The sequence below is a fragment of the Mytilus edulis genome, chromosome 11, assembly GCF_963676685.1.
Source record: "Mytilus edulis chromosome 11, xbMytEdul2.2, whole genome shotgun sequence".
Lineage (NCBI taxonomy): Eukaryota > Metazoa > Mollusca > Bivalvia > Mytilida > Mytilidae > Mytilus > Mytilus edulis.
The window spans coordinates 57,682,804-57,709,035 of NC_092354.1; the positions used below are offsets into that span (position 1 = coordinate 57,682,804).

At 32.5% G+C, this 26,232-nt stretch overlaps 1 protein-coding gene across 1 annotated transcript in view; it reads right to left on the reverse strand.

Annotated features, from left to right (window-relative positions):
* Positions 1-4,083: 4,083 nt before the first annotated feature.
* LOC139495890 (mucin-5AC-like) overlaps positions 4,084-26,232 on the reverse strand; it is a 72,126-nt gene continuing 49,977 nt past the window's right edge. Inside the window, exons 2-6 of the mRNA XM_071284293.1 lie at positions 15,769-15,867; positions 13,323-13,622; positions 11,351-11,674; positions 9,744-10,277; positions 4,084-6,595 (exon numbers count right to left, since the gene is read on the reverse strand). Coding sequence (XP_071140394.1) covers positions 6,366-6,595; positions 9,744-10,277; positions 11,351-11,674; positions 13,323-13,622; positions 15,769-15,820 — 1,440 coding nt within the window. The 5' untranslated portion in view covers positions 15,821-15,867 and the 3' untranslated portion in view covers positions 4,084-6,365. The remainder of the gene's footprint in view (positions 6,596-9,743; positions 10,278-11,350; positions 11,675-13,322; positions 13,623-15,768; positions 15,868-26,232) is intronic.

Below are 26,232 nucleotides of genomic sequence, written 5' to 3' on the forward strand. Positions count from 1 at the left end.
ATAAATAACGGGGACATAAAGCACTGTTCTCGTGGGAATAGTAAATGTGCACGTAAAACATTTTAATATGACTAGTTATTCATTTTCGGCAGACATTTAATATTGAACAGAGGACGGCTGGTTTATTATTCAAAGACAAGTCACGTTCATAAGTGATGCCATAGTCCTGTAAATGATTCAAGGTTGCAATCCTCCTACTCAATATAAAAAGAAAATGTGGAATGATTGTCAATGATACAACTATTTGTAACAACGTTCAAATAAATTGAGAATGGAAATGGGGAATGTGTCAAAGAGACAACAACCCGGCCATAGAAAAAAACAACAGCAGCAGGTCACCAACAGGTATTCAATGTATAGCGAGAAATTCCCGTACCCGGAGGCATCCTTCAGCTGGCCCCTAAACAAATATATAATAGTTCAGTGATAATGAACGCCATACTAATTTCAAAATTGTACACAAGAAACTAAAATTAAAATTATACAAGACTGACAAAGGCCAGAGGCTCCTGACTTGGAACAGGCGCAAAAATGCAGCGGGGTTAAACATGTTTATGAGATCTCAACCCTCCCCCTATACCTCTCGCCAATGTAGAAAAGTAAACGCATAACAATCCGCACATTTTTAAAATTCAGTTCAAGAGAAGTCTGAGTCTGATGTCAGAAGATGTAACCAAAGAAAATAAACAAAATGACAATAATACATAAATAACAACAGACTACTAGCAGTTAACTGACATGCCAGCTCCAGACTTCAATTAAACTGATTGAAAGATTATGATTTCATCATAGGAATATCAGACACAATCCTTTCCGTAAGGGGTTTAGTAGCATACCATCATAACATATATAAGAAGAACATAACCGTGTCATGCCAACAACTGGTTTTTGAATAAATGTGTTGAGTTCCGGTGAAAAGACCCTATAAGTGAATTAATATTAACGCCAACATATGCAATCTTTAATGACCTGACAACAGTATCGTAACTATAACCCTTCTTAATAAGTCTATTTAAAGGTTTGTTAGTTTCTGAGGTGAATACTGACATTTTTGTGCTTTGTTAAGAATATTTTCATAAAAAATTGGATGTGAAATACCTGAACGTATAAAAAGTCTACAAGTTGAGCTATATTTACGAATGATGTCCTTATATCGATGATAAAATTTAGTAAATTTTTTGACTAGTTTGTGATATCACTTGATAATTTGAACAATTTCATTCTTAGGAGTGCTATATGAAATTGTGTTGCAATCCTCCAAAATTTTATTTAACTTATTAACCGGTAATGAACAGAGCTTTGTTAACAGATAAAGTCTGCCGTCGTTTTTTGAAATAGAAATTAGGTCCGAAATATAAGTATGATTGGCCCGAAATTTTCTTTGATTGCGATTTGTTCTACGACCGTGAGAACGGTTTTTTTACGAACAGTTTTAGAAACTATATTCAAAATGTTAACGGAATCGGTTCTTGATATATTACCAATTCCCATGATATTATCATTAAGACCGATAGGGTAGACTGTCTGTAATTTTTTAATCCAATTTAATTCAATTATTTTCCGTGATCGCACAAACTTTGAATGAGATTCACCAGGCTGCTTATTTACTTCTTCTAAAGGTTGAACTGCTAAATATTTAATAGGATGATTGTGCTTCTTAAGGTGTTGATAAATGGTACTTTTGAATGTCTTTTAAAACGATACAGATGTTCTTGAGTGCGTTTAGATAAATATCGTCCAGTTTCATCTACGTACTGAATACCACATCCCGGTTTGTTTCATGTGAGTAAATAAATAATACTGTTTGTTTTTGAAGTTTCAAAAAATTAAAGAAAATGTGCGACCATTAAACGTGGACCTTACCGTATTGTTGGTGGAAAGACGGGGACATGTAAGTTATTTTTTGGCATGACACTTATCAATAGAAGGGTAACCACGATTTTTATTGTTAAAAATGTTAGCGATGGCAGTATTTTAGATAACCGATTTTGAAGATTGAAACGTGTAAATACCCTTTGAACGAGTTTAGTATTTCATATTTTTCCATTTCTAAGCTTCATATATATTTGTTTTTTGTTTGTGAATTATATAATAAAGGAGCACAGACTGGCGTCCAGAATATGAACCAGCATTCAATAAATTAAGTTATGTAAAAAAATGATCAATCTGTTCAAACGCTATCCGTATTAAGTACCCGAAAAAGGTAGGGTATATCAGGGTAGCGACTGATGACTGACTAAATAGTAGAATGGGGTTGAATATTGACTTTTTGATAAATATTCCTAAAGTAATGAACAAGAGAAGTTCTCGTTTGGACACACACTCCATAATCTAGTATAAGAGCATAAACCTAAAGCTCGGGGAGGCACTCTACTGTCTCCACACGGCACTAAAGACAATTTCGGTAAAAAGTAAAATTGAGAATGGAAGTGGGGAATGTGTCCAAGAGACAACAACCCGACCATAGAACAAATGTATGGATGTAAGCAAATAAAGACAACTATATAACTTTTAACAAGAGAGAACAACCATACCAAATATCAAAGGCGCCGACATAATAAACATGAAACTATTCAATTAAGAAAACTAACATACTATTTCATAACAAAGCAATTTACGAAAAACAAACATGGCAGACATAAACCAATGACAACCAGCTAACATATAGTCTGTTAACTTTGGACAGGCAAGTGCAGCATTTTGCGAGCTTTCAGTCTTGACTGTATTAGGTGGAGATCATTCTAAAACTAGTGCTTTGTGCGATGAAATAGTATCCTACTATAGTTTAAATTAACTCTCCATGAGATGACCATTCTTTGCATACGGGTTTATATTATAAAAAAGAAGATGGGGTATGAATGCCAATGAGACAAGTCTCCACAAGGGACCAAATTACACAAAAATTACCAACTACATGTCACCATAAGCCTTCAACAAAGTTCATACCGTATCAGTCAGCTATAAAAGGCCCTTAAATGACAAATGTGAAACAATGCAAACGAGAAAACTAACGGCCTAATTTATGTAAAAAAAAAATGAACGAAAAACAAATATGTAACACATCAACAAACGGCAACCAATGAGTTACAGGCTCCTAACTTGGAACAGACACATACATAAAGAATGTGTCGGCGTTTTGTCTCTTTGACACATTCCCCATTTCCATTCTCAATTTTATTCATTGTGAGGCTTACTGGCTAGATTTCACCCAGGTTAATGCATAATGAGACCACCGAGTACTTATTAATCCAAGAAAACAAATCAAAAGGACCTGATGAACCAATGGAAAGTACTTAACCTCTAATTTATTTTATTTTTTAAATTACTTGACATTATGTTTATAATATTATGAATACTGGTGAAACCCTTACGATAATTTAATAACGTTAGATGAAGAGATTATAAATTGATATAACATAAGAATAATTATAGTTTGATCTCCCTGAAGAATTTTTGGACGTGAAAAAGACCTTTTGTAAATATGCATTTCTTGTGCGGACCTTATTTGACTGCTGAAACAGAATGTTTGAGAAATTTGAATCAAACTATGAGATTTATTATTACTGTGACTTTGAGATAAGGTACAGCAATAATTGCGCTGTTCATTGGCTATTTGTGAATTTTTATTGATGTGTACTTATTGGCAATCATACCACATCTTCTTTTTTTATACTGTTTATTGGCTCTATGTTTGTTTTTATTGATGTACACATACTGATCCTGTGTCATTGATTGGTACCCCATATCCTGTTTTAACTATGCAGTTGAGATACTAAAATAGTTCCTCCACATTTTTATTTCTTTTTGATACATTAGTTAAGAATTTGTGTTCCTTTTTCAATGTTTCGTTTGTAAAGGAATGTTTTTGCTGTTCGACTTTCAAGTATTTCTTCCTAGGGTTGTTTAGGTTGTTCGTTTCCACTTTGTGTTTTCGTATGCCTTATGTGTTTCTTCAACAAAGGAAATAAATACAACTAAAAACGTTCTAATATAGATAATTTATTAAAACATCGATTACATAAATTATAAAAAAATATTTTATAACATTATGATGAATATTTAGTATTAATTATTAAATGCAACAGGAATGAAAGGAAAAAAGGTCTTGAAAATCAATAGAACATTTCTAAATGTGTTAGTCCGAAGTGATTTCAAAGAATTAATTTCACCGTGAACGGTTAAATCAGAATAATTAAAAAAAAGAATGTTTTAGAACTTGAGGGGACCTAATTAAAAATATACCATATCCACGAAGGTCTGGAAGTGGTGTTCTTTATATTAGGCTATTTTTCTCTATTCTTGATACGTTTTATCCATAATTCTCATTTCTTTTATATTTACGCACCCCACTTTCTTTTTTTCATTTTTTTTATTCATTGTTTACCATTCTTTTATATTTACGCACCTCACTTTTCTTTTTTTCATTTTTTTATTCATTGTTTACCATTCTTTATATTGTTTATTCATTGTTCATCATTCTTTATATTGTTTATACATTGTTCACCATTATTTATATTGTTTATTCATTGTTCACCCTTCTTTATATTGTTTTGCCCATAATTCACTATTCTGTAAATCTCATCCACAATCTGAAATACCGACAGATCTTTTGCAGACTTATCTTTACCAATAACGGGAACCCAAATAATCGAATGCTAGGCTCATTTAAGAACTTGCGCACAAGAGGAGGTAAATGACCATAAGGTATCTAATACCAAAACAGTCAATATCCTCCTACAATCGTCTTACATCGGATGACTCCGATTGAGGTACGGAATAGGCCGAGTTGTTACAAATGTATCATTCCGAGGCTACCTTTGCATAATGGCATTGGAACCTTTGTTTTTTAATAATTTGAAACTGAATGCCAGTGTATCTTTTTACCTAAACTTTAGCTTTGCACTTTAGTTTCGTATTTACAGACTTTTCTATGTATACCAATTTCTTGTTATCTTATCATGAATTTAGTGTTCTGACCTTTTTGGATGATATCTCAATCACCCCAATATAAGGAAAACAAAATATGTATATTAACCCTGAGATGCCAAAACCATACTCAGAAACATTTTAGGTTTGCAATGTTTAGGTAAAAACGAGAAATTAAGATATCAGGCTTATAATTTTGTACAAATTACAACAGATTGTTTGTACAATTTATCAGTGTTTTTACGAACCACTTAATACAAATGGATGATGCATGTGATGCCAGCACACACTTTTTTGTATCGAATTTTCTTTCCCATTTCTATCTTGTACACCACATACAAACACTTCCTTTGTAACACTGTTTAATGAATCAGCATTTAATTACATATTTGAGCAGACTGTTTTTCCCAAAGAAAACCCATTAAAATGTGTATTGATGTATTAATAAAACATACAAAATATAATATTTGATACTAATAAAAAAAGGAAAACTATCATAAAGGCATATATGACACAATAGACAATAAGTGGGATAAAAAGAAATGATCAAGAGTCATTTTGGTATAAAAATATGACACATGTAAAAATGATATTGAGTATTAACGTTTAAAATTTCTAACCGGGATATAGTTATCAAAGGTACCAGGATTATAATTTAGTACGCCAGACGCGCGTTTCGTCTACATAAGACTCATCAGTGACGATCATATCAAAATATTTATAAAACCAAACAAGTACAAAGTCGAAGAGCAATGATGATCCAAAATTCCAAAAAGTTGTGCCAAATACGGCTAAGGTAATCTATGCCTGGGGTAAGAAAATCCTTAGTTTTTCGAAAAATTCAAAGTTTTGTTAACAGGAAATTTATAAAAATGACCACATTATTGATATCTGTTCTGCATTCACATAATACAATACTATGGAATAGATGGAAACTCTAGATATGATTTCGAATATAAAATATATAGAGTTATTTGATATCACATGTCTAGGATCGCAATGACAAAATACACACAAAAATTAAAAAAAAACTACTTTACAAAATAATTGGCTTTTAGAGCTGTTTTGAAACTAGCTGTTGCCTCAAAGTTCTTCAACTACGCTAATAAATATCAAACTAGCAGAAAGAAAAAAATAATTATTTATAAGAAAAATGCACTCGTGTGGATTTAAAGAGCTAGCACAAATAAGGACGATAGTATTGATGTATGTAAATATAAGAAGATAAGGTATGAGAACCAATTAAACAACTCTCCATCCAAGTAACAATTTAGAAAAGAAAAAACGTGATAGGTAACAGTACGGTCTTTCACACGGATCCTTGGGTCAAACCGAACAGCAAGCTATAAAGGGTCTATAAAATGTGTCCATATACATGTACATGTAGTTATCCAATATTTTGCAAAGGTTTTATCAAGGACATATATAGTCGTCAGTCTTCAAATGTGTTGAAAATAAAAGTCCCAGCTACTACTGATTTCATAATTGGACAGCGATGACTCTAATAACTGACAGGTTCCGGTTGATTTCTGATAATTATACCCATTACAGTTGTCGCATTGTAAACAATACAGAGCACATCTTATACTGCTTCGTATATTTATCTTATATTCTATGTGTCCAATTGAACCCTTCGCACCTGCATATTGAATGAAGATAGCCTTTTCATCTGAAAATATATTAGTTTCAAAAGTTTGTTCAACAATATTCAACATCTTTTTACAAATGAATTTAGATGATTAACAATTGTTTTGTTTACAGTATGTTTCGAACTCAACACTGCTCTTATTCCTGCATGAGTATTTATGTGTAAGGAAAAATGAACGGGACATAAAGAACAACAAGAATGTCCAGGGTACACGAATGCCGCACTTGCACTATCATTTTCCATGTTCAATAGACCGTGAAATTTCACGGTCCATTGAACATGGAAATGATAGTGCAAGTCGGGTATTCGTGTACTTAACAAAATAATTTGAAATTGATATTAGAAAGATCATACCATAGGGAACATGTGTACAAAGTTTCAAGTTGATTGGAGTTCAAATTCATCAAAAACTACCTTGACCAAAAACTTTAACCTGAAACTGGCACTTCCATTTTCTATGTTCAGTGGGCCGTGAAATTGGGATCAAAAGTCTTATTTGGCTTTAAAACTAGAAAGATCATGTCATAAGGAACATGTGTACTAAATTTCAAGTTGATTGGACTTCACCTTCAAACATTATCTTGACCAAAAAACTTTAACTGAAGCGGGACAGACGGACGAACGCACGGACGGAAGAACGGACACACAGACCAGAAAACTTAATGCCACTCTACTATCGTAGGTGGAGCATAAAAATTCGGAATATGAAATTGTGACCTTATTGTTATCATATATTGGGGTTTAGTTTTCATACAATTGTTTCAGCTCGTCAAATATAATTGATGATCTAATTAACAACTGAAATAGTTGATATAAAGCAAGGACTTTTATCCAAAAGTCACACAAAGAAGCATTTGATATTGAGAGTAAACCATCTGATACAGTTATTATTCATTAACCTGAGGGATCATGACTAGTAAGACTAATATCATTGACATCGTTTAAAACAAAACACAAAATCATGACAAGCTTAATTGTGCGGTTATGCAGTTGTAAACTTGAATTCTACTGGCTGCCTTGCCATCTGCTAAATAACCATGTTCGCCGTACACAACCCAATCAAAAATTCCCAATAGAAGAAACCTTCTAACAAAACATGTGCCTGTAGCCAATCAGAAATCGCGTTGTAATATGTTGACCTTTAACCAATGTGCTCAACCTATTGACCTGAAATCATGTGTGCTATAAAAAGAACAAAGTAAGGTACACGCTGAATCAATGGCTTTATCAATCTATTGAAAGGAGTAGGTCCGGTAAGGCCCCTTTTTGGCCCAAAAGTTTTACAAAATTGTTAAAATGTAAACTTTTAGTTCTTTATTGGACAGATGAATGCTTCTGCTACATAAATATGGGCTGTTTTTGACAAAACACTGCACTTATATCGGGTTGTAGCACCATTAAGTCATGCTAAATTACTGAAATCTTCAAATTTTATCATTTTAGTTAAATTTTAGACGGTTTCCATGTAAAACGAAAGTGGCCGCATTCGTGTTCATCCTTAATATTGCAATGCAAGGTGTATTTTATGATAATACATAACATATATAAAGGTTGTGGATGAACACGAATGCGGCCACTTTCATTTTTGACAAAAACAATCTGAAAAGTGACGTTTTTTGGCATATTTGAGAGATTTTTCATATTTGAGCTTCAATCGGATCGTTTTTAATGACTTAATCAATTAAAATCTTTCATATAAACTAATTGAATCAAGTGAAATAGACACTTAAGTGTTTAAAAAGTGGTCAAAATCTTTCGTCAGATGAAACTGAAATTTGAGGCCAAAATGAGTCCTTACCGGACCTACTCCTTTAAATAAAATATATTTATTAAACATCTCAGTAGTATATTATACAAACTTAACAGTAATAAAAGATTTAAAAAAAAAATGTTTTTCGTCCAGAAAACCCTTAAAAATATAAATAAGAAAAAAAAATATAAGATGGAATGAAACAAAGTAAAATGCTCCCGATCACATTAAACCAAACGGTAAATAAAAAAAATGTTCGAAAACTATCAAATCTGTTCTTCTTCTAAAAATGAAGTCATTCTTTTTTATAAACAATAGTTACAGAACAGTTGTTGAAAACTTGTGGACATTTCCATCAGCTATACGCACATTCATATACAAATGACCCAACACTTCATCTAGTTTTAATGAACAAATCGTCTTTTACACACGTCTTTTTAAAAACACATGTTGAACTATGCACTACATGGAAAATCAATAGATCATCAGGTTACACGATACACATTAAGAGTGAGGTCAGTGGGCGGAGTTAACATGTTGATATTGCGTAGTGAAATCTAGGACACTTGTGTATTAAACGTTTCATTAATTATATACCTTATACGGTTAGCATAACCGCACAAAAATGGTATCATGCTTTGACCCAACTAGCATGATTATTTAGACGGAGTTGAAAATTGTTGAACGGTGAGGGCTTTCGCCCCCACCGTTCAACAATTTTCGACACCGTCTAAATAACCATGTTAGTTGGGTCAAAGCATGATAACTTATAGCATATAGACTCAAATTAAAAAGAAATTTTGGCATTAAAAAGAACGAATACACTGTAAAAACGAATTTAAAACAATCAAACAGGATTAAAACCCTTTCCTTCAACACCAGGCTGCATTTTGAGACACAAAAAAATAGTGTGAAAGGTTATCGTACATTGTATGTTGTATGTGAGTGTATTAATTTGACTGAAAACAATCTGTTGAATGGTGAATAAAATGAGAAATGTTTGTTAACTGATCTCGTAAATCTACACAAACCGTGATGTTTGTCAATATTTGCATTTAAGATATGTATATTTTAAACCAGTATTGTTTTCGATAAATGATTTTGATTCATGGGTCGGTTCATATGCGACTAGTCGAATGAAATATATGACCACACAATTAAATGGCGGTTTTATCAAATATTCTTTCAAGATGCCATTACAATGTCAATGTCAAAAAGAGGCGAAACATGTCAAAAAACAAAACAACGTCACGACAAAACATGATAAACGATGAAACGACAAACAACAGTATAGAAAAAAAAACACCATAGATAACTTAAAAAAAAGCAACGCGAATCGTATCAAAATTGGGGCTGATCTCATGTCCTTCGGAACAGTAAGTGTTTTTATTTGACAGTATTTTTATCATGTTTATATACCTCTATTATAGCCACCACAGTGTCCTGTAGTTACATTTGCACTGGTTATAAATATTGAGGTCAAAGTTGAGTCTGGTATTTTTGTTGTTGTTGTTGAGTCTGGTATTGTTGTTGTTGTTGCTGTTGAGTCTGGTATTGTTGTTGTTGTTGAGTCTGGTGTTGTTGTGGTTGAGTCTGGTATTGTTGTTGTTGAGTCTTGTGTTGTTGTGGTTGCGTCTGGTATTGTTGTTGTTGTTGTTGAGTCTGGTGTTGTTGTTGTTGAGTCTGGTATTGTTGTTGTTGTTGAGTCTGGTGTTGTTGTGGTTGAGTCTGGTATTGTTGTTGTTGTTGTTGAGTCTGGTATTGTTGTTGTTGTTGAGTCTGGTGTTGTTGTGGTTGCGTCTGGTATTGTTGTTGTTGTTGAGTCTGGTGTTGTTGTGGTTGCGTCTGGTATTGTTGTTGTTGAGTCTTGTGTTGTTGTGGTTGCGTCTGGTATTGTTGTCATTGAGTCTAGTATTGTTATTGTTGTTGTTGTTGTTTCCACCATAGTATGTACTACAAAATTTAAATAAATTTAACACAAGACGGACTAATTGTTCCAACAGAGGGTTTAAGTTGTTGATTTCATCTGATGCACACAACCCTTAAGTTGGCAGTTGCAGCTAGGAACACACCATTCCTATATTTGTTAATGCATAAAAGTACATGAGCTAAGCAGTTTGAGTAACTAATAAATTGTCCAATAAAATATAAGACAAGAAAATTCAAATTAGGTCATCATTTGTATATTTGTAATTCAAATACCAATACATTCCACGCTTTTCTTTGTACGAGTTTTGACCAAGTTCTCTCAGTTATTTAACATGGGACTTTTTTTCAAATGAGTATTACCGTGCGTGTTGTTATGTTAATTCTGCATTGGATAGAGGTATCAGGGCAGGGTTGAGATATCATAAAGCATTTTCAACCCTGTTACATTTAATGTAAGGTCCATCTACGCTGATCTAGTAAATATTGTTGTTGAATCCTGTCTGATGTCGAGGGATTTTTACCGCATCTTTGAAGATCAATTAGTGGCCTTGGGCCGTTTTGTGTGTTTTGGTCGGTTTGTTGTCTTTTTGACACATTTCCTTTTTCAATTTTCGTTTTTGTATTTAATGTGTATTTACACGTATATGTTGTCTGATAGGGATCACAAGTTAACCTGAACATATTTTGTTCGATTGTTTTGTTTGACTTTCATCAATTTGTTTCCCTACATATCCTTTTGTCCAGAAATGTTTGCTAGAATGACTCTCGTTGTTTAAAAACAAAGAACTAAGTTTAGGAATTGTAAAACTCATTTTATGGCGGCTATTCCCTGTTTGTTTAAACAGTTTTAATTTTAGTTTACGTATTACAAGTATAGTCGAATGTTCTTCAAGTAGAATAATACGCAACATAGACTGTCAACCAACTAATTTTCGCCAGCAATGTATTTCGCGACTTTCACGAGCCAAAAAATAATGCGAATAGAAATTGTCGTGAACATGTAAAACTTGGATTCTTTTATTATTTCCTTGTTCATCTACATCTACTTAAACATTAGATTTTAGGCATATAAATCTCAGTATTTCAATTGAACATACCTGTACCGGTTACTTTTATCACGTGACTGCTAGATGTACCCACTTCATTTTCCACCTGACACCAATAAGTACCAAAATCATCTTCAGCATAGAGGAGAATAGTTAAGGAGGGATGTGTAACATTACTTCCGGAATATTTCAAATTGTTCCCTTTGTCTATACGACTACAGATATGCGATACATCACAATGAAGCCATCTAACATCAGGTTCAATACTAGGATCAGAGGGTACATGCGAGTCTGTGTAGGTACAATCCAGTTCGATAGTCTGACCTATCGGGTCAATATCCAAAGATGTCATTGACGATTCGACGGACGGGGTACCTGAAAACCAAATATTTTCCTTAAACTAGTTGACATTTTGTAATTGTTGAATACTTTTTTTTATGTCGATTTTATTTTAATTTAGTTAACGAAGTGACATATATCACCGTACCGTGACCTATAGTTGTTAATGTCTGTGTCATCTGGTCTTTTGTGTAGAGTTGGCGCTTTTGCAATCATACCACATATGTTTGTTAACGTTCCCTTTCATGAAGATACAAGAGGGGCGAAACATACCAGGCAGTCAAACTCGTAGATTGAAAATAAACTGACAACGCCATGGCTAAAAATGAAAAAGACAAACAGACAAATAATAATACACATGACACTACATAGAAAACTAAAGACTTAGCAACACGAACCCTGTGTTGATATCTGGTGCCCCGGAAGGGTAAGCAGATCCTGCTCTCCATCTGGCATCCGTCGTGTTGCATCAAACATGAAACACATTTATTCATGCTTACAACAATTTTCATACACTCAACACACCCAAGTGAAGAATTTAAGTTACATAACTATATTGATTATAACAAATTATAAGTTTTTTTAATCAACCACTGGATCGATACAAAGTCTGATTCATCCATGGAAGTATCACTATCCAAGTAGTCAGCACTTTAGTGTTGACATGGCATATAGTTTGATACGTTCATTTTCTGTCAATGATCTGTGTATACAACGTTGAATATCTTGGATACACTAAGATTTTATTTTTCTCTCTCTAATATATTAGGCATATATTGTGTAGGTGACCGAGTTTTCGAAATTCTGGGTTTTTAATTCCTACAGACTGTATCAACGTCGTAATATGAACTGTTTTGATTCCAGCGCCACTTATGAGTCATGTACTGACGAAACGCGCGTCTATTGAGAGCAAAATTGAGGCTTGTATCTTTGATTAATTTAGCAACATAAATCATACAGATAATAAATCACATCAAATTCAACTCTTATTATATCTTGCAGTTGTTAAAGTGAAATTCAGTTCTATGTCTAAATTAGAATCGAGCTAGAGATAAATGATACTACAGATAAAGTTAAGGCGGCCTCATATTTTGACTTACATCTAGAAATTGACAATGAGGGTCGGTTGAAAACAAAAATTTACGACAAAAGAGATGATTTCAGCTTTCCAATTGTGAACTTTCCATTTCTAAGTAGCAATATTCCAGCAGCACCTGCATACGGCGTATATATTGATACGATATTCCCGTGCTTGCATTTCCTATCATCATTTTCTTGATAGATGGTTGCTTCTCACAAGGAAACTATTAAACCTAGAGTTCCAAATGGTGAAGTTGCAATCATCCCTTCTTAAATTTTACGGACGCCATCACGAGTTGGTTGACCGTTATGGAATAACCGTTTCCACAAATGATATCGGATATGTTCCTTACGTCATAAACCCAATCCTCTTCCCTTTCATGAATGTGACCTACCGAATTAGACTATTTACCGGATATGTTATCACATAAGCAACACGAAGGGTGCCATATGTGGAGCAGGATCTGCTTACCCTTCCGGAGCACCTGATATCACCTCTAGTTTTTTTATGGGGTTCGTGTTGTTTTAAAAAAAAACTGGCAGCAAATGAGATGATATTCTAGCAACATTGTTACACGTTTGAAAAAAATATCTGCTTACTCACCTGTCTCAAAAAGTAGTACAGGTAGTTCAAGATGATAATTATCTACTCCGTCAGAGGCAAAACAATCGTAAAATCCAAAGTCATAACGAACTACTGGATATATTGTAAGATCCGTAAGCGGCGAATTAAAGTATTTGTTCCCATCTATAGTAATTGTTGTCTGGGATCCATTAATATTCTGGTGAACCCAGTTTACTGAAACTGGTGTTTGGGAAAACTGAACATTTATTGAAGCAAAATCATTGAGAGCTACTGTAATTTTTGATACTGTACTGGTCACTTGGATTACTGCTTCTAAAACTAACAAATACATTATTGTAAATTATAAATGACAACTAATTATAAAATGGTGGTGTATTTTGAAACAAAACAGATATGACTACTTTTGCCTGTCATAGCTATTAGTTCGAAGATTTAATTATATTTACTTTGTTATCGGCGATTTGTACATTTTCCACGACGGGTGCCACATGTGGAGCAGGATTTGCTTACCCATAAGGATCACCTGAGATCTCCCCAGTTTTTGGTTGGGTTCGTGTGGCTCAGTCTTTAGTTTTCTATGTTGTTTCTTGTGTACTATTATTTGTCTGTTTGTCTTTTTTATTTTTAGCCATGTCATTGTCAGTTTTGTTTTTCATTTTTCGATTGATGAGTTTGACTGTTCCTCTGGTATCTTGCCCCTCTTCCATTTGATCGAATATTTTGCAGATCTTGTACATGACTCGAAATTATTAGGCAATGAAGTCATATATCAATGCATCAACGTCGCGTGCTCAAGTCAATCAGTGTCCATTTATCAAAGAAATTCACACGACTTCATTCATAAACTATCCAAACAGTTTGTACGCGTAAAAGTAGTTTTACTAAGTTATTCATATTTTCAACCAGAAATTACTTATACAGTAAAGACAAATTGACGATAAATTTGTTAAAGTTCTGTACACCGGTATCTAAACATAACCACGTGTATTTGTTTATAAAATTACACGTGTTGGATGTATATAACAGGTTAATGGTTTTGCATTTGTCGAGTTAGAACTGACCATAATATTTGAATAAGGTCAATTCCACTGTTTCGTGCTATACTCTTGGCGGTTTTGTGAATTAAAAATTGTCATTCGAGGTTAGTTTTTGGTGCAGTAAAGTTTCCCATCCTTAGCCGATTTAATGATCTTTAATGTATTTTTCTCGCGTTATTTTTTTTTATTATCGTTAATAATAATGTGTGAGAACAGAATTTTTGGGAAATTCTTAATATGTATTTGCGTACATTATGAAAATTGTTTTTATTTTTGTAGATTGTTTTTTTTTTGTGTGTTTGTTACCTGCAGCGGCCTTGGCAGACATTAACAAATACACATTAATTAAATTGCATTCGACTTTAGTAAAATTAAAGTTTTGCTGTACACTGTCAGGCGAGATGATCCTATACAAAGGTGTTGAGTTTATTTTAAAAAAAAATTGCTTGAAGTGTTGAACTAGAACATAATGGCTTTTTATATTTTGGTACTGACTTTATCACTTTAAATATCTGCTCGTCCTTACGGGCGCGCTTGACTTTCTTGCTTATAAAGTATGCGGTAACATGTGTAAGTGCAGTTGCGTGTTTTTTACCTTGATTGTTCAAACCAAAAAATTGATCTGGCTTTGGATTAAAGACATTTCCAAAAAGCACAAAAAGTAATTAAATTCTTCAGATCAATAACTAGACAATAAAAGAGTTCCCTAAATTTCGTCACTTTTTTAATAAGCAGTAAGTTATACAAACGTTAAGCTCTACTTATTATCGAAAGAACACAAATATCCGTTATAATAAATCATTCATCGCCCCATGGAATCAAAAGGCACAATTATTTAAAAAAAAAACCTTTAAGTTTAGTACAAATCGTATACCATCTTCTTTGTCGACTCCTAAAACGAATATGCATGAAATGAAAGACAAATGAGACGGTGTCTATAGTTGAATAGCTGACAACTTGCTAAGTCACATAAAAAATGATACTTAAGGTTGTTATGAAATAATATAAATCGGGTCCCATTATGTTTTAAAAAAGTTCAACATAGTAACCACACTAAGTCTTTAAATAATTTTATAATTCAGTATGCCATTTGTCTCATATGAAGTAAAGAAAAAGAAAGTAAGAAATGAAGCACAGTTCCACGTGAATGGCGATTTTCCATTGAAAAACAAATCCTCCAAACGTAGAAAAATATGTTTGAAGTAAAAATGCTCGATGACGTATGTTTCACAGCATTATTTTGTTAAATCTGAAAGTTTATTTTTTTTCCAAAATATAATATATCTCTTTCCGACATGTAAGTATTTTTTTTAATGAAATTTGGCCTAACGCTTGTAATCTGTCTTCACGTAAGTTTAGAATTAGGCTCACTAGTGTGAATAGCAATGTTTCAAATTTCGAATTATGCGAACAAATATAAAACTTACAAATTATGTTGTATGAAAAGATTACAACACTGAATATAAATCTGTCATGCATGTTTACATCTGTATTCTACTGCTTGTGACTTTCACATGGACCAGTGTCTGTAAAAAAGGTAAGAAAACTAAAAACAATGCTGTTTATTAAGGTGGTACCCAGAACTTTTTTTTTTTAACTTTGACCCTTAAACAAGTATATAAAAATTTCAAAAATGTTGAACCAATCGTTTTGTCAGAACAATTACTTTGGTTATATAGCAGTTTGACAAACAACAATTTTGATCATTGAGAAGCTTAATATTTTCTTTACAACACAACGTAATTAAAACGTTTAGCTGATTTTACAGAGTTATCTCCCTGTAGTGCTAGGTACCACCTTAATCACATTTCCAAGGATCAATATATTCGCGATTGAAGGCACTTAACGTTTCCTCTTAACTATCATAGCACTAAAACAAGCCCGCATTATACATTAAGTTTAATTATCTGCAGTGTAGGATTCGTCTAATGAAAGTAAAACAAAATCGAAATAAGAAAATGGCTTATGAATAAACAGAGTACGTGAAAAGTTTAATTGCCCGTTTTTAAAGCATTTCATGTCATCGTTACATAAGCCTCCATTATTACATTTGAAAAACAGATTGTTATAATGTCATATAAATATTTCTATTTTGGAAGAATATAGTTGAGAGGATACGAGAAAAAAATAGGATTATAAGTAAGAAAACGCGCATACCCTTTGGTAAATAAATCCTTTTGAATGAACTGTATATTGTTACTTGATCCTTGTAATTTTATTTTAATATTCTTAAAGGTGGTTTTAGGGTGATACACATAGTTCATCGAAATTTCAAATTACTACAAATATATATCCGCTAGGTTAAATACTTTTATAATGTTTTAGTAATACGAGCGTTTACTGAGACCACGTCATTTTGCCTTGCATATGAAGTACAGTGTTCTTAATGCCTGTTCCGTGCTTGTTTAAATATTGAAACCTGTGTAATTACCTATGGACAAATCGACGGCTGAAAAGGATGCTATAGAATGAGAGCCACAGATACCGAAAAAGATATTTAAGCTCAAACTCCAAATCCATGATGGAAAAAAAATTCTACACAAAAAGGAGTATATAAAACATAACTAACGACTGAGCAACACAAATCTCAACAAAACCGGGTTTGATAACGTGCGTTATAATCAGAAGCCATTTCATGCCAAAAACATGTCAGTTTAATTCATGAATTATATCTTAATGCTGTTTGTGTTTTGAATTTAATACTTACGCGACATTGTTGATATCTATTTAAGATTTCATAGAGTCTTGCATAGAGCTGTTTAACGCGCAATTTTATCAATCATATTGGACTTATCTCTAATTTGTGAAATCTTTTCAATTAATATTTTAAAAATATTTTGTTAAATTTCTTTTTTTGAATGAAATTTGGCCCAATGCTTTCAATCTGTCTTCATGTTTATAGGCTATCGGTAGGTACTTGAATTAAAGTACGTATAATTTGTTTTTTTTTTTACAGTTATTAACCTTAACAAACATGTTAAAAATACATTCACATGTCTTGTGAGATGAAAAAAAAAATATGACAAACTAAATCGTCAAACGTCTAGAGAATAATCCTTGAAAACAGTAAAGCTGTGATGTTTTTTTCTTCTGAATATACAAATGCCGTTACTATGATTCAAATGAACATATGACATTTTATCTAAGTGCATGTATTTCATGTATTTATTATGTTAAACATTGATTTCGTTTTCATAAGATCGTTTTGATCAACTATCCATTGTTATGATTTTTTTTTATAATTCATAAAGTTCATTGAGGTATTATCACCTTATCGGTTTAACCAAGATAATAATTTCTGTAGTAAACATGTTAAAAACTGGCTTCATTGATTACTTAAAAGATTTGTCAAGTGCAAAAAAATCAGTCAGTACAAACAAAATATAAAATAACAAAAGTTCCGAACTCAAAGAAAAATTCATAAGATAAAATCCAATTAAAAATGTCAAAATTAAATACGTCAAACGAATGAAAGGCAGCTACCGTATTCCTGGCTTGGTACATGCATTCCCTTCTGTAATGCACATTATTATTGAAACAAATTATTGAAATATGAAATACAAGATTGCTGCATTGATTTATTTTTTTAAGTACAATTACTAATATTTCATGGGTATTCATGACAGTATCAAATAAACAAGATCTGATATTGTGATTTTTCATTTCTTGTTAATTTATATTTTCATACCAATCTTCATGTTTAGTTATTCCATTTTCAGTTGATTTATACAGATGTGTATGCTTTGTTCATGCTCATCAATGTCCGCCGGAGAGATATAAGCGATATCATACTCTTCAACTTTGTACTTGTTTTGTTTTATAATTATTTTGATCTGAGCGTCATTGATGAGTCTTATGTATACGAAACGCGCGTCGGGCGTATCAAATTATAATCCTGGTTTCTTTGACAACTATTTACACCAATGAATCGATGGCACTGCCTGCTTGCTTCCCCGAGGGTATTACAAACTCAGTAGTCAGCATTTCGGTGTTGGCATGAATTTCAATTAAATTGTCATTTATAGGAATTTCTTATAAACAACACTGAATATTTCGATAAACTAACGGTTCTGTATCCCAGAAATAGATTACCTTAGCCGTATATGACATAACTTTTGGAATTTTGGATCCTCAATGCTATTCAACTTTGTACTTGTTTGGCTTTATATATTTTTTTTTATCTGAGCGTCACTGATGAGTCTTATGTAGACGAAACGTCGTCTGGCGTATTGAATTATAATCATGGTACCTTTGATTGATATTTACACCACTAGGTCGATGCCACTGCTGGTGGACGTTTCGTCCACGAGGGTATTACCAGCCAAGTAGTCAGCACTTCGGTGTTGGCATGAACATCAATTATATGGTAATTTTATGAATTTCCTGTAAACAAAACATTACAATTTTCAAAAACTAAGGATTTTCTTATCACAGGAATATATTACTTTAGCCGCTTTTGGCATAACTTTTCGAAATTTTGGATCCTCATGTTCTTTAACTTTGTACTTGTTGGGTTTTATAACTATTTTGATCTGAGCGTCACTGATGAGTCTTATGCAGACGAAACGCGCGTCTAGCGTATTAAATTATAATCCTGGTACCGTTGATAACTATTTTACTCCGCCATATGTGTAACGTGTTGCGTACAGCATCTCATACAAACTGCTGTACAAGTTTTAAATCTGAAAATGTAACTTTCTAAGATGAAAAATATCTTAGCACATTCGACGCGGTAGAATAATAGATATTTTATCATAAAAAGCACGACATATATACACAGAAGAACACATACTTTCTTAATTGTCTGTTTACAGCGTACGCTACAAACAGTATATTCACATAAGTTTCCCATTCTTCATGTTTCTTATTGGTGTTCTTAATTGATTAAAACTATTTAAAAAGATACTTTGATATAATATTTTAAAGTTAACAAGATTACACAATATTTGTACTTACCTTTAACATATTTAGTTTTAAAGTGTCTTTAGGTGTTTGCAACATGTTCAAAGTCAATATTGTAAATTTGAACTATTGGTTGGATAATTATTTATTATAAAAATATCCAAACCAGGAAAACATGTATTTTTATATTTACAATGTCCTTCCATTTTGAATGAAGCGTAAGATTAACGACACATCAACAAGATTTGATACAAAAGAAGATTGATTAACTATATGTTTTCCTACCAGTTATTCACAATCATGCGTTATAAGCTGTAAATTGAAAATGTCGTGCAATTTCTAACCAATCAAATTAATCTAATATTTCCTGGTAATGAAGGATAAGTGCTTTAGTTGCAAAAATAAGATTTATTTTATTTGTTCTTTTACTTTTATAATGAATTTTGTAAGTATTGCCTCTTTTGTGAAAGCATGATTCCTTTGCGATTATCCGACAGAATATATATTCAATATAACCAGAAATCCAACTTGCACTTCCTAAAAAGCATATTATGAATATTGTTCAGTGGTTTGTGAAATTTGATTACATCATAAACTATAGGTGAACAAACTTTATATTTTCTTCATAACAAATCAAATCAATATAGAACATACAGATGATTAACTTTATTGTGTAATTCTTCTTACATACGATGTCGGTTATACAAAGAGGAAAAGTATTACAAATGATGTTTCAACTGATCGGGCGGAGCTTACGTTTTAATTTGCATTAGGACAGTCTAGATAAGAATGATTGACGTTATTATTATTGTTGATTTCTAATCACCTATCAGTGTCATCAAAAGAATTAACAAAAGAATGACTGGACACGTCATTGATGAGTTTATCCTAAAACACCTATCTATAGATGGACTGGTTTATTATGAGCGAACCGGTTAAACCTCGCTCAGTCAAGTGAAATAAATCGAGTAATACCCATTGGAGAATATAGATCATTATAAAAGTAAAATACTATTGAATGTGTAACTTTTAGATTTCAACTTATCGACTTTATTGTAACTGCAGAATACATGTCTTTGCGTTTTTCATTATAGTAAAATAAATGAAAGAGTTGTAAAGCTGATTACACAATCACGGCTGGTAATCTACACACGCAGAACATTTGGTTCTGCAATGAAAACCGTGAGAGGATTTTCCGGTTGTGCTTGAGTGGAGCAATTGTCACCGCTTCGAAAGGTATATACATTTCTAAATCGCAATTTTCTTATTCGACTGATCAAATATTGAAAATCGGAGATTGCTATGCTGTGGTGAATACTTGAACAAAAAGATACATGTATCATTTACTGTTGTACGTGGAGTTGAACTCCTACAAAATCAGTTGCCGCACGAGAATTTGCTTAAAAAAGTGACATTTAAATTTTAAAATGGTTTTAATTACAGACCCTCAAGTTCAAATTTACTTTTTATTCGGTCAATGGGAATGAATGTCGTTTTGGGCGGCGTGGACGCTGTCCGGTGTTGATAGACATCTTAATAAATCAAAAAACCTCATATTTTCATTTTGTCATGCGTGAGGGGATTGGTTCTGATTGAGGACATCGTGAATGCGTGAGGGGACTTGAAATCATATCTTTGTATACAAGCTATCAGTCGTTGAAAGTTGCCTTAATATGGTTAGATTGTTTATGAAAAAAACAAATTTGTGTGCATAAATAAAAATTATGAGATAGGATTTTGAAATAACAAGAAATGACCATGTTTTCTTTTTATGAATAAAAGTCTAACCAATAAATTTCAAATATGTGTCCAAATTCGTGGATTTGGGCAAATAATCGGTATAGTTTACTACCACAATTTGATATTAATTAATATTGTAATTTTCATTGTTATTGATAAATGTTATATCAGTAAATCTAATCCTGAATCTGTCTATCCTATTTTTTGGGATATTGGTTAAGAAATTCATATATTACGTCACTTTGTGCGTTTATGGTTTTGGCTAACTTGGCTGTAAATTTTTATGTGCTGGTTTAGGTAATTTTATGTATCCGTTTTTATTGTGTAGTTAGTCATCACTTCGATTTTATCATGTATATCTATTTTATAGTCATTTTATAAAACATCACTGTTTGCAAAATTATGAATTATTCGAAATAACAAGGATGTTCTTATTCCAGACAGAAACCCTAGCCGCATTAGACACAACTTATTGGAACTTTTGGTCCTCAATGTACTTGTCTTGGCTTTCGAACTTTTTTCATCTGAGCGTCACTGGTAAGCCTTGTGTTGACGAAAGACGCGTCTGACGTATAAATGTTTTTTTAAACCTGGTACCTTTTGTTAGCTATAATTGGAGTGTTTCTCTGTCCTATATGTTCTATCATTTATTTGTATTGTAGTCCTGTCATGTAATGTTGTATATAACTGATATATTTACCATTGCCGTAGAAGCGGGAGGTTTGGCATGCCACAAAACCGGGTTCATCCCACCATTTTTTCTTAAAATGTCCTGTGCCAATTCCGGAAAATGGCCATTGTTAAATTGTAATTCGTTTCTGTGTGTGTTAAAGTTTAATTTTGTGTTGCTGTTGTGTCGTAGTTTTCCTCTTATATTTGATGTGTTTCCCTCAGTTTATGCACACAAATGTGTTTTTTTTATGAACAATCTGACCACATTTAGGCAATTTTCAAATACTCATAGTTTGGATATAATATTATGATTTTACGTCCCCTCACGCATTCACGATGTCCTCAATCAGAACCGATCCCCTCACGCATGTCATAATGAAAATATGAGGTTTTTATATTTATTAAGATGTCGATCTACACCGGACAGCGTACACGCCGCCCAAAACGACATTCATACCCATTGACCGAATAAAAAGTAAATTTGAACTTGAGGGTCTGTAATTAAAACCATTTTAAAATTTAAATGTCACTTTTTTAGGCAAATTCTCGTGCGGCAACTGATTTTGTAGGAGTTCAACTCCACGTACAACAGTAAATGATACATGTATCTTTTTGTTCAAGTATTCACCACAGCATAGCATTCTCCGATTTTCAATATTTGATCAGTCGAATAAGAAAATTGCGATTTAGAAATGTATATACCTTTCGAAGCGGTGACAATTGCTCCACTCAAGCACAACCGGAAAATCCTCTCACGGTTTTCATTGCAGAACCAACTGTTCTGCGTGTGTAGATTACCAGCCGTGACAATACGGGTGTATATGTTGTCTCACAAATAGATATATAATATATTCAGTGATATTATACAATTATTGACTTTTGATGATGTTAATACAATGATGTATCAAACCCAGATATATGTAATTAACCGAGGCCAACGTCCGAGGGTGAACTTTATATATTTGGTGTTGATACATTATTATATTAACTGAAATTAAAAGTAACTTTTTCTTCATTTTGCAAGTATTTCCGCAAGATACTTTAAAACTTCTCCCTGTTTGTATACTAATTATGTGTTTTTGCAGTTGCTATTTTTCATCAGTTGATATACTCAATAAAGTTTGCTAAAGAAAAATACACTAAAACAAGAGGAGGCAAAAAGTAAACCTTAACAAGAGGAAAAAGAAAAAACAAATGGAAATGTACTTAACGTCCTAAACCTATGCACCAAAGTTTCCATGGAATATCTATATATAAGTTCACAGACGCTGTTCCAAATCTTATATTACCATTTCGTTATTTTAACCGCGGTAAATATAACGTTTTACCGAATCGGATTTCCTATGCTTTTTAGCGTATAAGTAAACAGAAAATGTATAGTCACAAAATAAACAATAACGGTGTTCTTTGATTTGTTAAAATGTGATGCAAATAAATTACACAGCATTGTCTGCGAGACAATTTCAACAGACGTCATTGTTTCATTTTTTTTTGACAATAAGAATGAAATAAAAAGAAAGAGTTATAGTGTAATGTGTTAATGAAGCAAGTATGTACCAGAGTTCAAAGATTGTAAACGTCTAGATCATTGTACGAATTTCGAAAATGAGTTAAACAAATATGCTAGACCTCGACTTAAAAAAATCTGTAATAAATTTGACAAAAAAATAAAACAAACAAGTAAAACGGATACATGCCGATACCATGAATAAGAATGGTTAAATGTTTTAATTATTTTTTTTTCTCTTATTCTTCCTATTTAAAGTTTCCAGTGTGCTTAAATAAACGTCAGGTTAATATTAAAACAGGCACCGAAAATCGGTGAACAAAAACCGCGGGAAAAAGAAATGCATAATCCTTATCTGTACCTGCATAACGAAATATTTTTTAGTTTACCCAAAGACTAAGACATGTTTGAGACCCTTCCTGGTTTTGAAAATACACATAAGGGATATATCAGTGCACTCCTGATACATGTTGTTCAAAAAAGTTACGTGGTACTTTGTGTTACAGAAATTGGGTCTTTAAGCAGTCACATTTAGTAATTATGTTAGTGGCATTTCTGTATCTATCAAAAATGTATGGCACTCACGTATTATTAGAGGTATCGAGGCACGTACTTGTCATATTATGAATAGAGAAGCTTTAAAGGAAAAGAGACAATGTACTTAAATTTGTAAGTCGATATTTTTGTTTCTAATTTTCTGACATAACACCTTTTTCCGTGCAGTTGTTATGAAATCTAGTGAGGTTTAATCTACAAGAACAGTAAACTGTTACCTCGAAAGGAACTACAATAAAACATATAAAACAGAGGCGCAAGACACCTCAGGGATATTCAAACAAATTGATCGATGACAACTGAAAACGCCATAAAAAGGAAAAAATTAAAACAGTGTTGAAAAAATCATGATGCCTATCTTGATGTAAACCGATGCAAAATAATTTATTCAGAAATGAAAGTACAATAACATGAATAAAAAGGAAGATAAAAGACTCATTATTTAACATGGACATCGCTATCAATTCATCGTATTTTCATTTATTTATTCTTTAATCGTTCTGATGATTTAAAATAAAAGTATGTTTGATGTATTTAACTCTCTGTGTTCTTCACCTGAAATACCTTTCCTGCATACAAAATTGACAGATGTCAAAACTTATCCATTTTGTTCAAATTGATGTGTTAGTATTTTCGCTGTATTAAAAACTACTTTTTTTCATTTTTAAACATCCTATACAAATCGGATCAATAACTCTTCAATTTAAATGGAAGGTGAATATCGTTGAAAAACTATAAATCACGTTTTTGTATCCTTTCCATTATCATTTTATACATGTAAATATTGCAAAATTGGTAATAAAATAGTTTATTGAATTTGAATGAATTTTATCTTGAAACAGGATGAATATTTTAAACCCATTTATTAAAAAAAAATAAAAATATGACCTACTAAGGGGAAAACGTATTTGTCATCATGATTAACCATAAATTTGCAGGTACTCCAGACTGTCATAGTAATGAGTGCAAACAGCCTTACCGATCGATTATTTAAAACTACGCTGTACTAAGCTGCTTTATAGACGGACAAAATAGTGTTGTACCATTTATAAAATATATGGAAAAACTCATATGTAGAATGAACTGCAAAGGATGTCGGTTAACTAACAGAAATTGTCCATTACTGTTTTGATGAAGACATAATATCTTAATCAGTTTAATTGAGGTCTAGAGCTGTCAGTCACTGATATAAGTACTTTATTTTTCTTTATTATTAGCTTGTATTGCTTTGTGTTTCTTTATTCTACATATGCTAGAGTTCATGTTTAACACCGCCGCATTTTGCGCCTGTCCCAAGTCAGAAGTCTTTGACCTTTGTGAGTCTTGGATTTTTTTCTTCATTTATATGTTATGGAGTTGAGAATGACGTCCATTTTCACTGATCTAGTACACAATTCTATTTAAGGTGGTACCTGACACTACAAGGAGATAACTCTGTAAAATCAGCTGAACGTTTTAATAACGTTGCATTGTTAAGAGAATGTTAAGCTTCTCAATGATCAAAATTAGTGTTTGTCAAACTGCTATATAACCAGTATAATTTTTCTGATAAAATGGTTGGTACAAATATTTTGAAATTTTTATATTTTTGTCAAAGGGTCAAAGAAAATACTTTGTCAAAATTTTATGAAAATTAAACGAGCCAAATTGATTTTAGTGAAAGTGTTAGGTACCACCTTAAGAGCCAACTGTGGACCACCTCAGGGTGCAATATTTTCTCGCAACATTGAAGACCCATGGATGGCCTTTAGCTGTTGGCTTCTCTTTGTTTGGGTTGCTGTCTCTTTGACCTTGTCCCTATTTCCATTCTAATGTTATTGTTCATTGGGTAACAAATCTTGTCCTCGTAATAAAAGGACACATATATATTGTTACAGTGCTTGATGTCTTTGCCAAAAACGTTCTTCATATCTTAAATCAATAAACAAAAATCAAAGACTTTTAAAAGGCTATCAGAATTTTATAATCCAACTTAAACAGAATTATTACCTGGTCATAAAATTTTCGAGTCATTTTTTTTGTACTCATACTACAAAATAAACCACGCAAAAAGCCGGATTTCATGTTTCGAGCATGATTTTTGTGCTCCGAGTACTGAGAAAAGTTTTATGACTTCAATCCCGGTTATTAACATGATGTATGAACTCCCAGGATAATATCGGTCGTTCATATACCAATTGGTATACAATACTGTTTTAAAATGGCATCTTTATAGTTATCAAAGGTACCAGGATTATAATTTAATATGCCAGACACGCGTTTCGTCTCTATCAGACTCATCAGTGATGCTCAGATCAAAATAGTTATAAAGCCAAACAAGTACAAAGTTAAAGAGCATTAAAAACCCGAAATTCTAAAAAAAGTTGTGCCAAAAAGCAGTTAAAAAGATATCTGAGCCGGCTGTCAGAATATATAACAAAGGAACCCAAGCAAAATGACAATGATAAATAAATGAATAAAGGACTACTATCAGTTACTGACATGCCAGCTCTAGGCCTGAATCAACATGATTGAT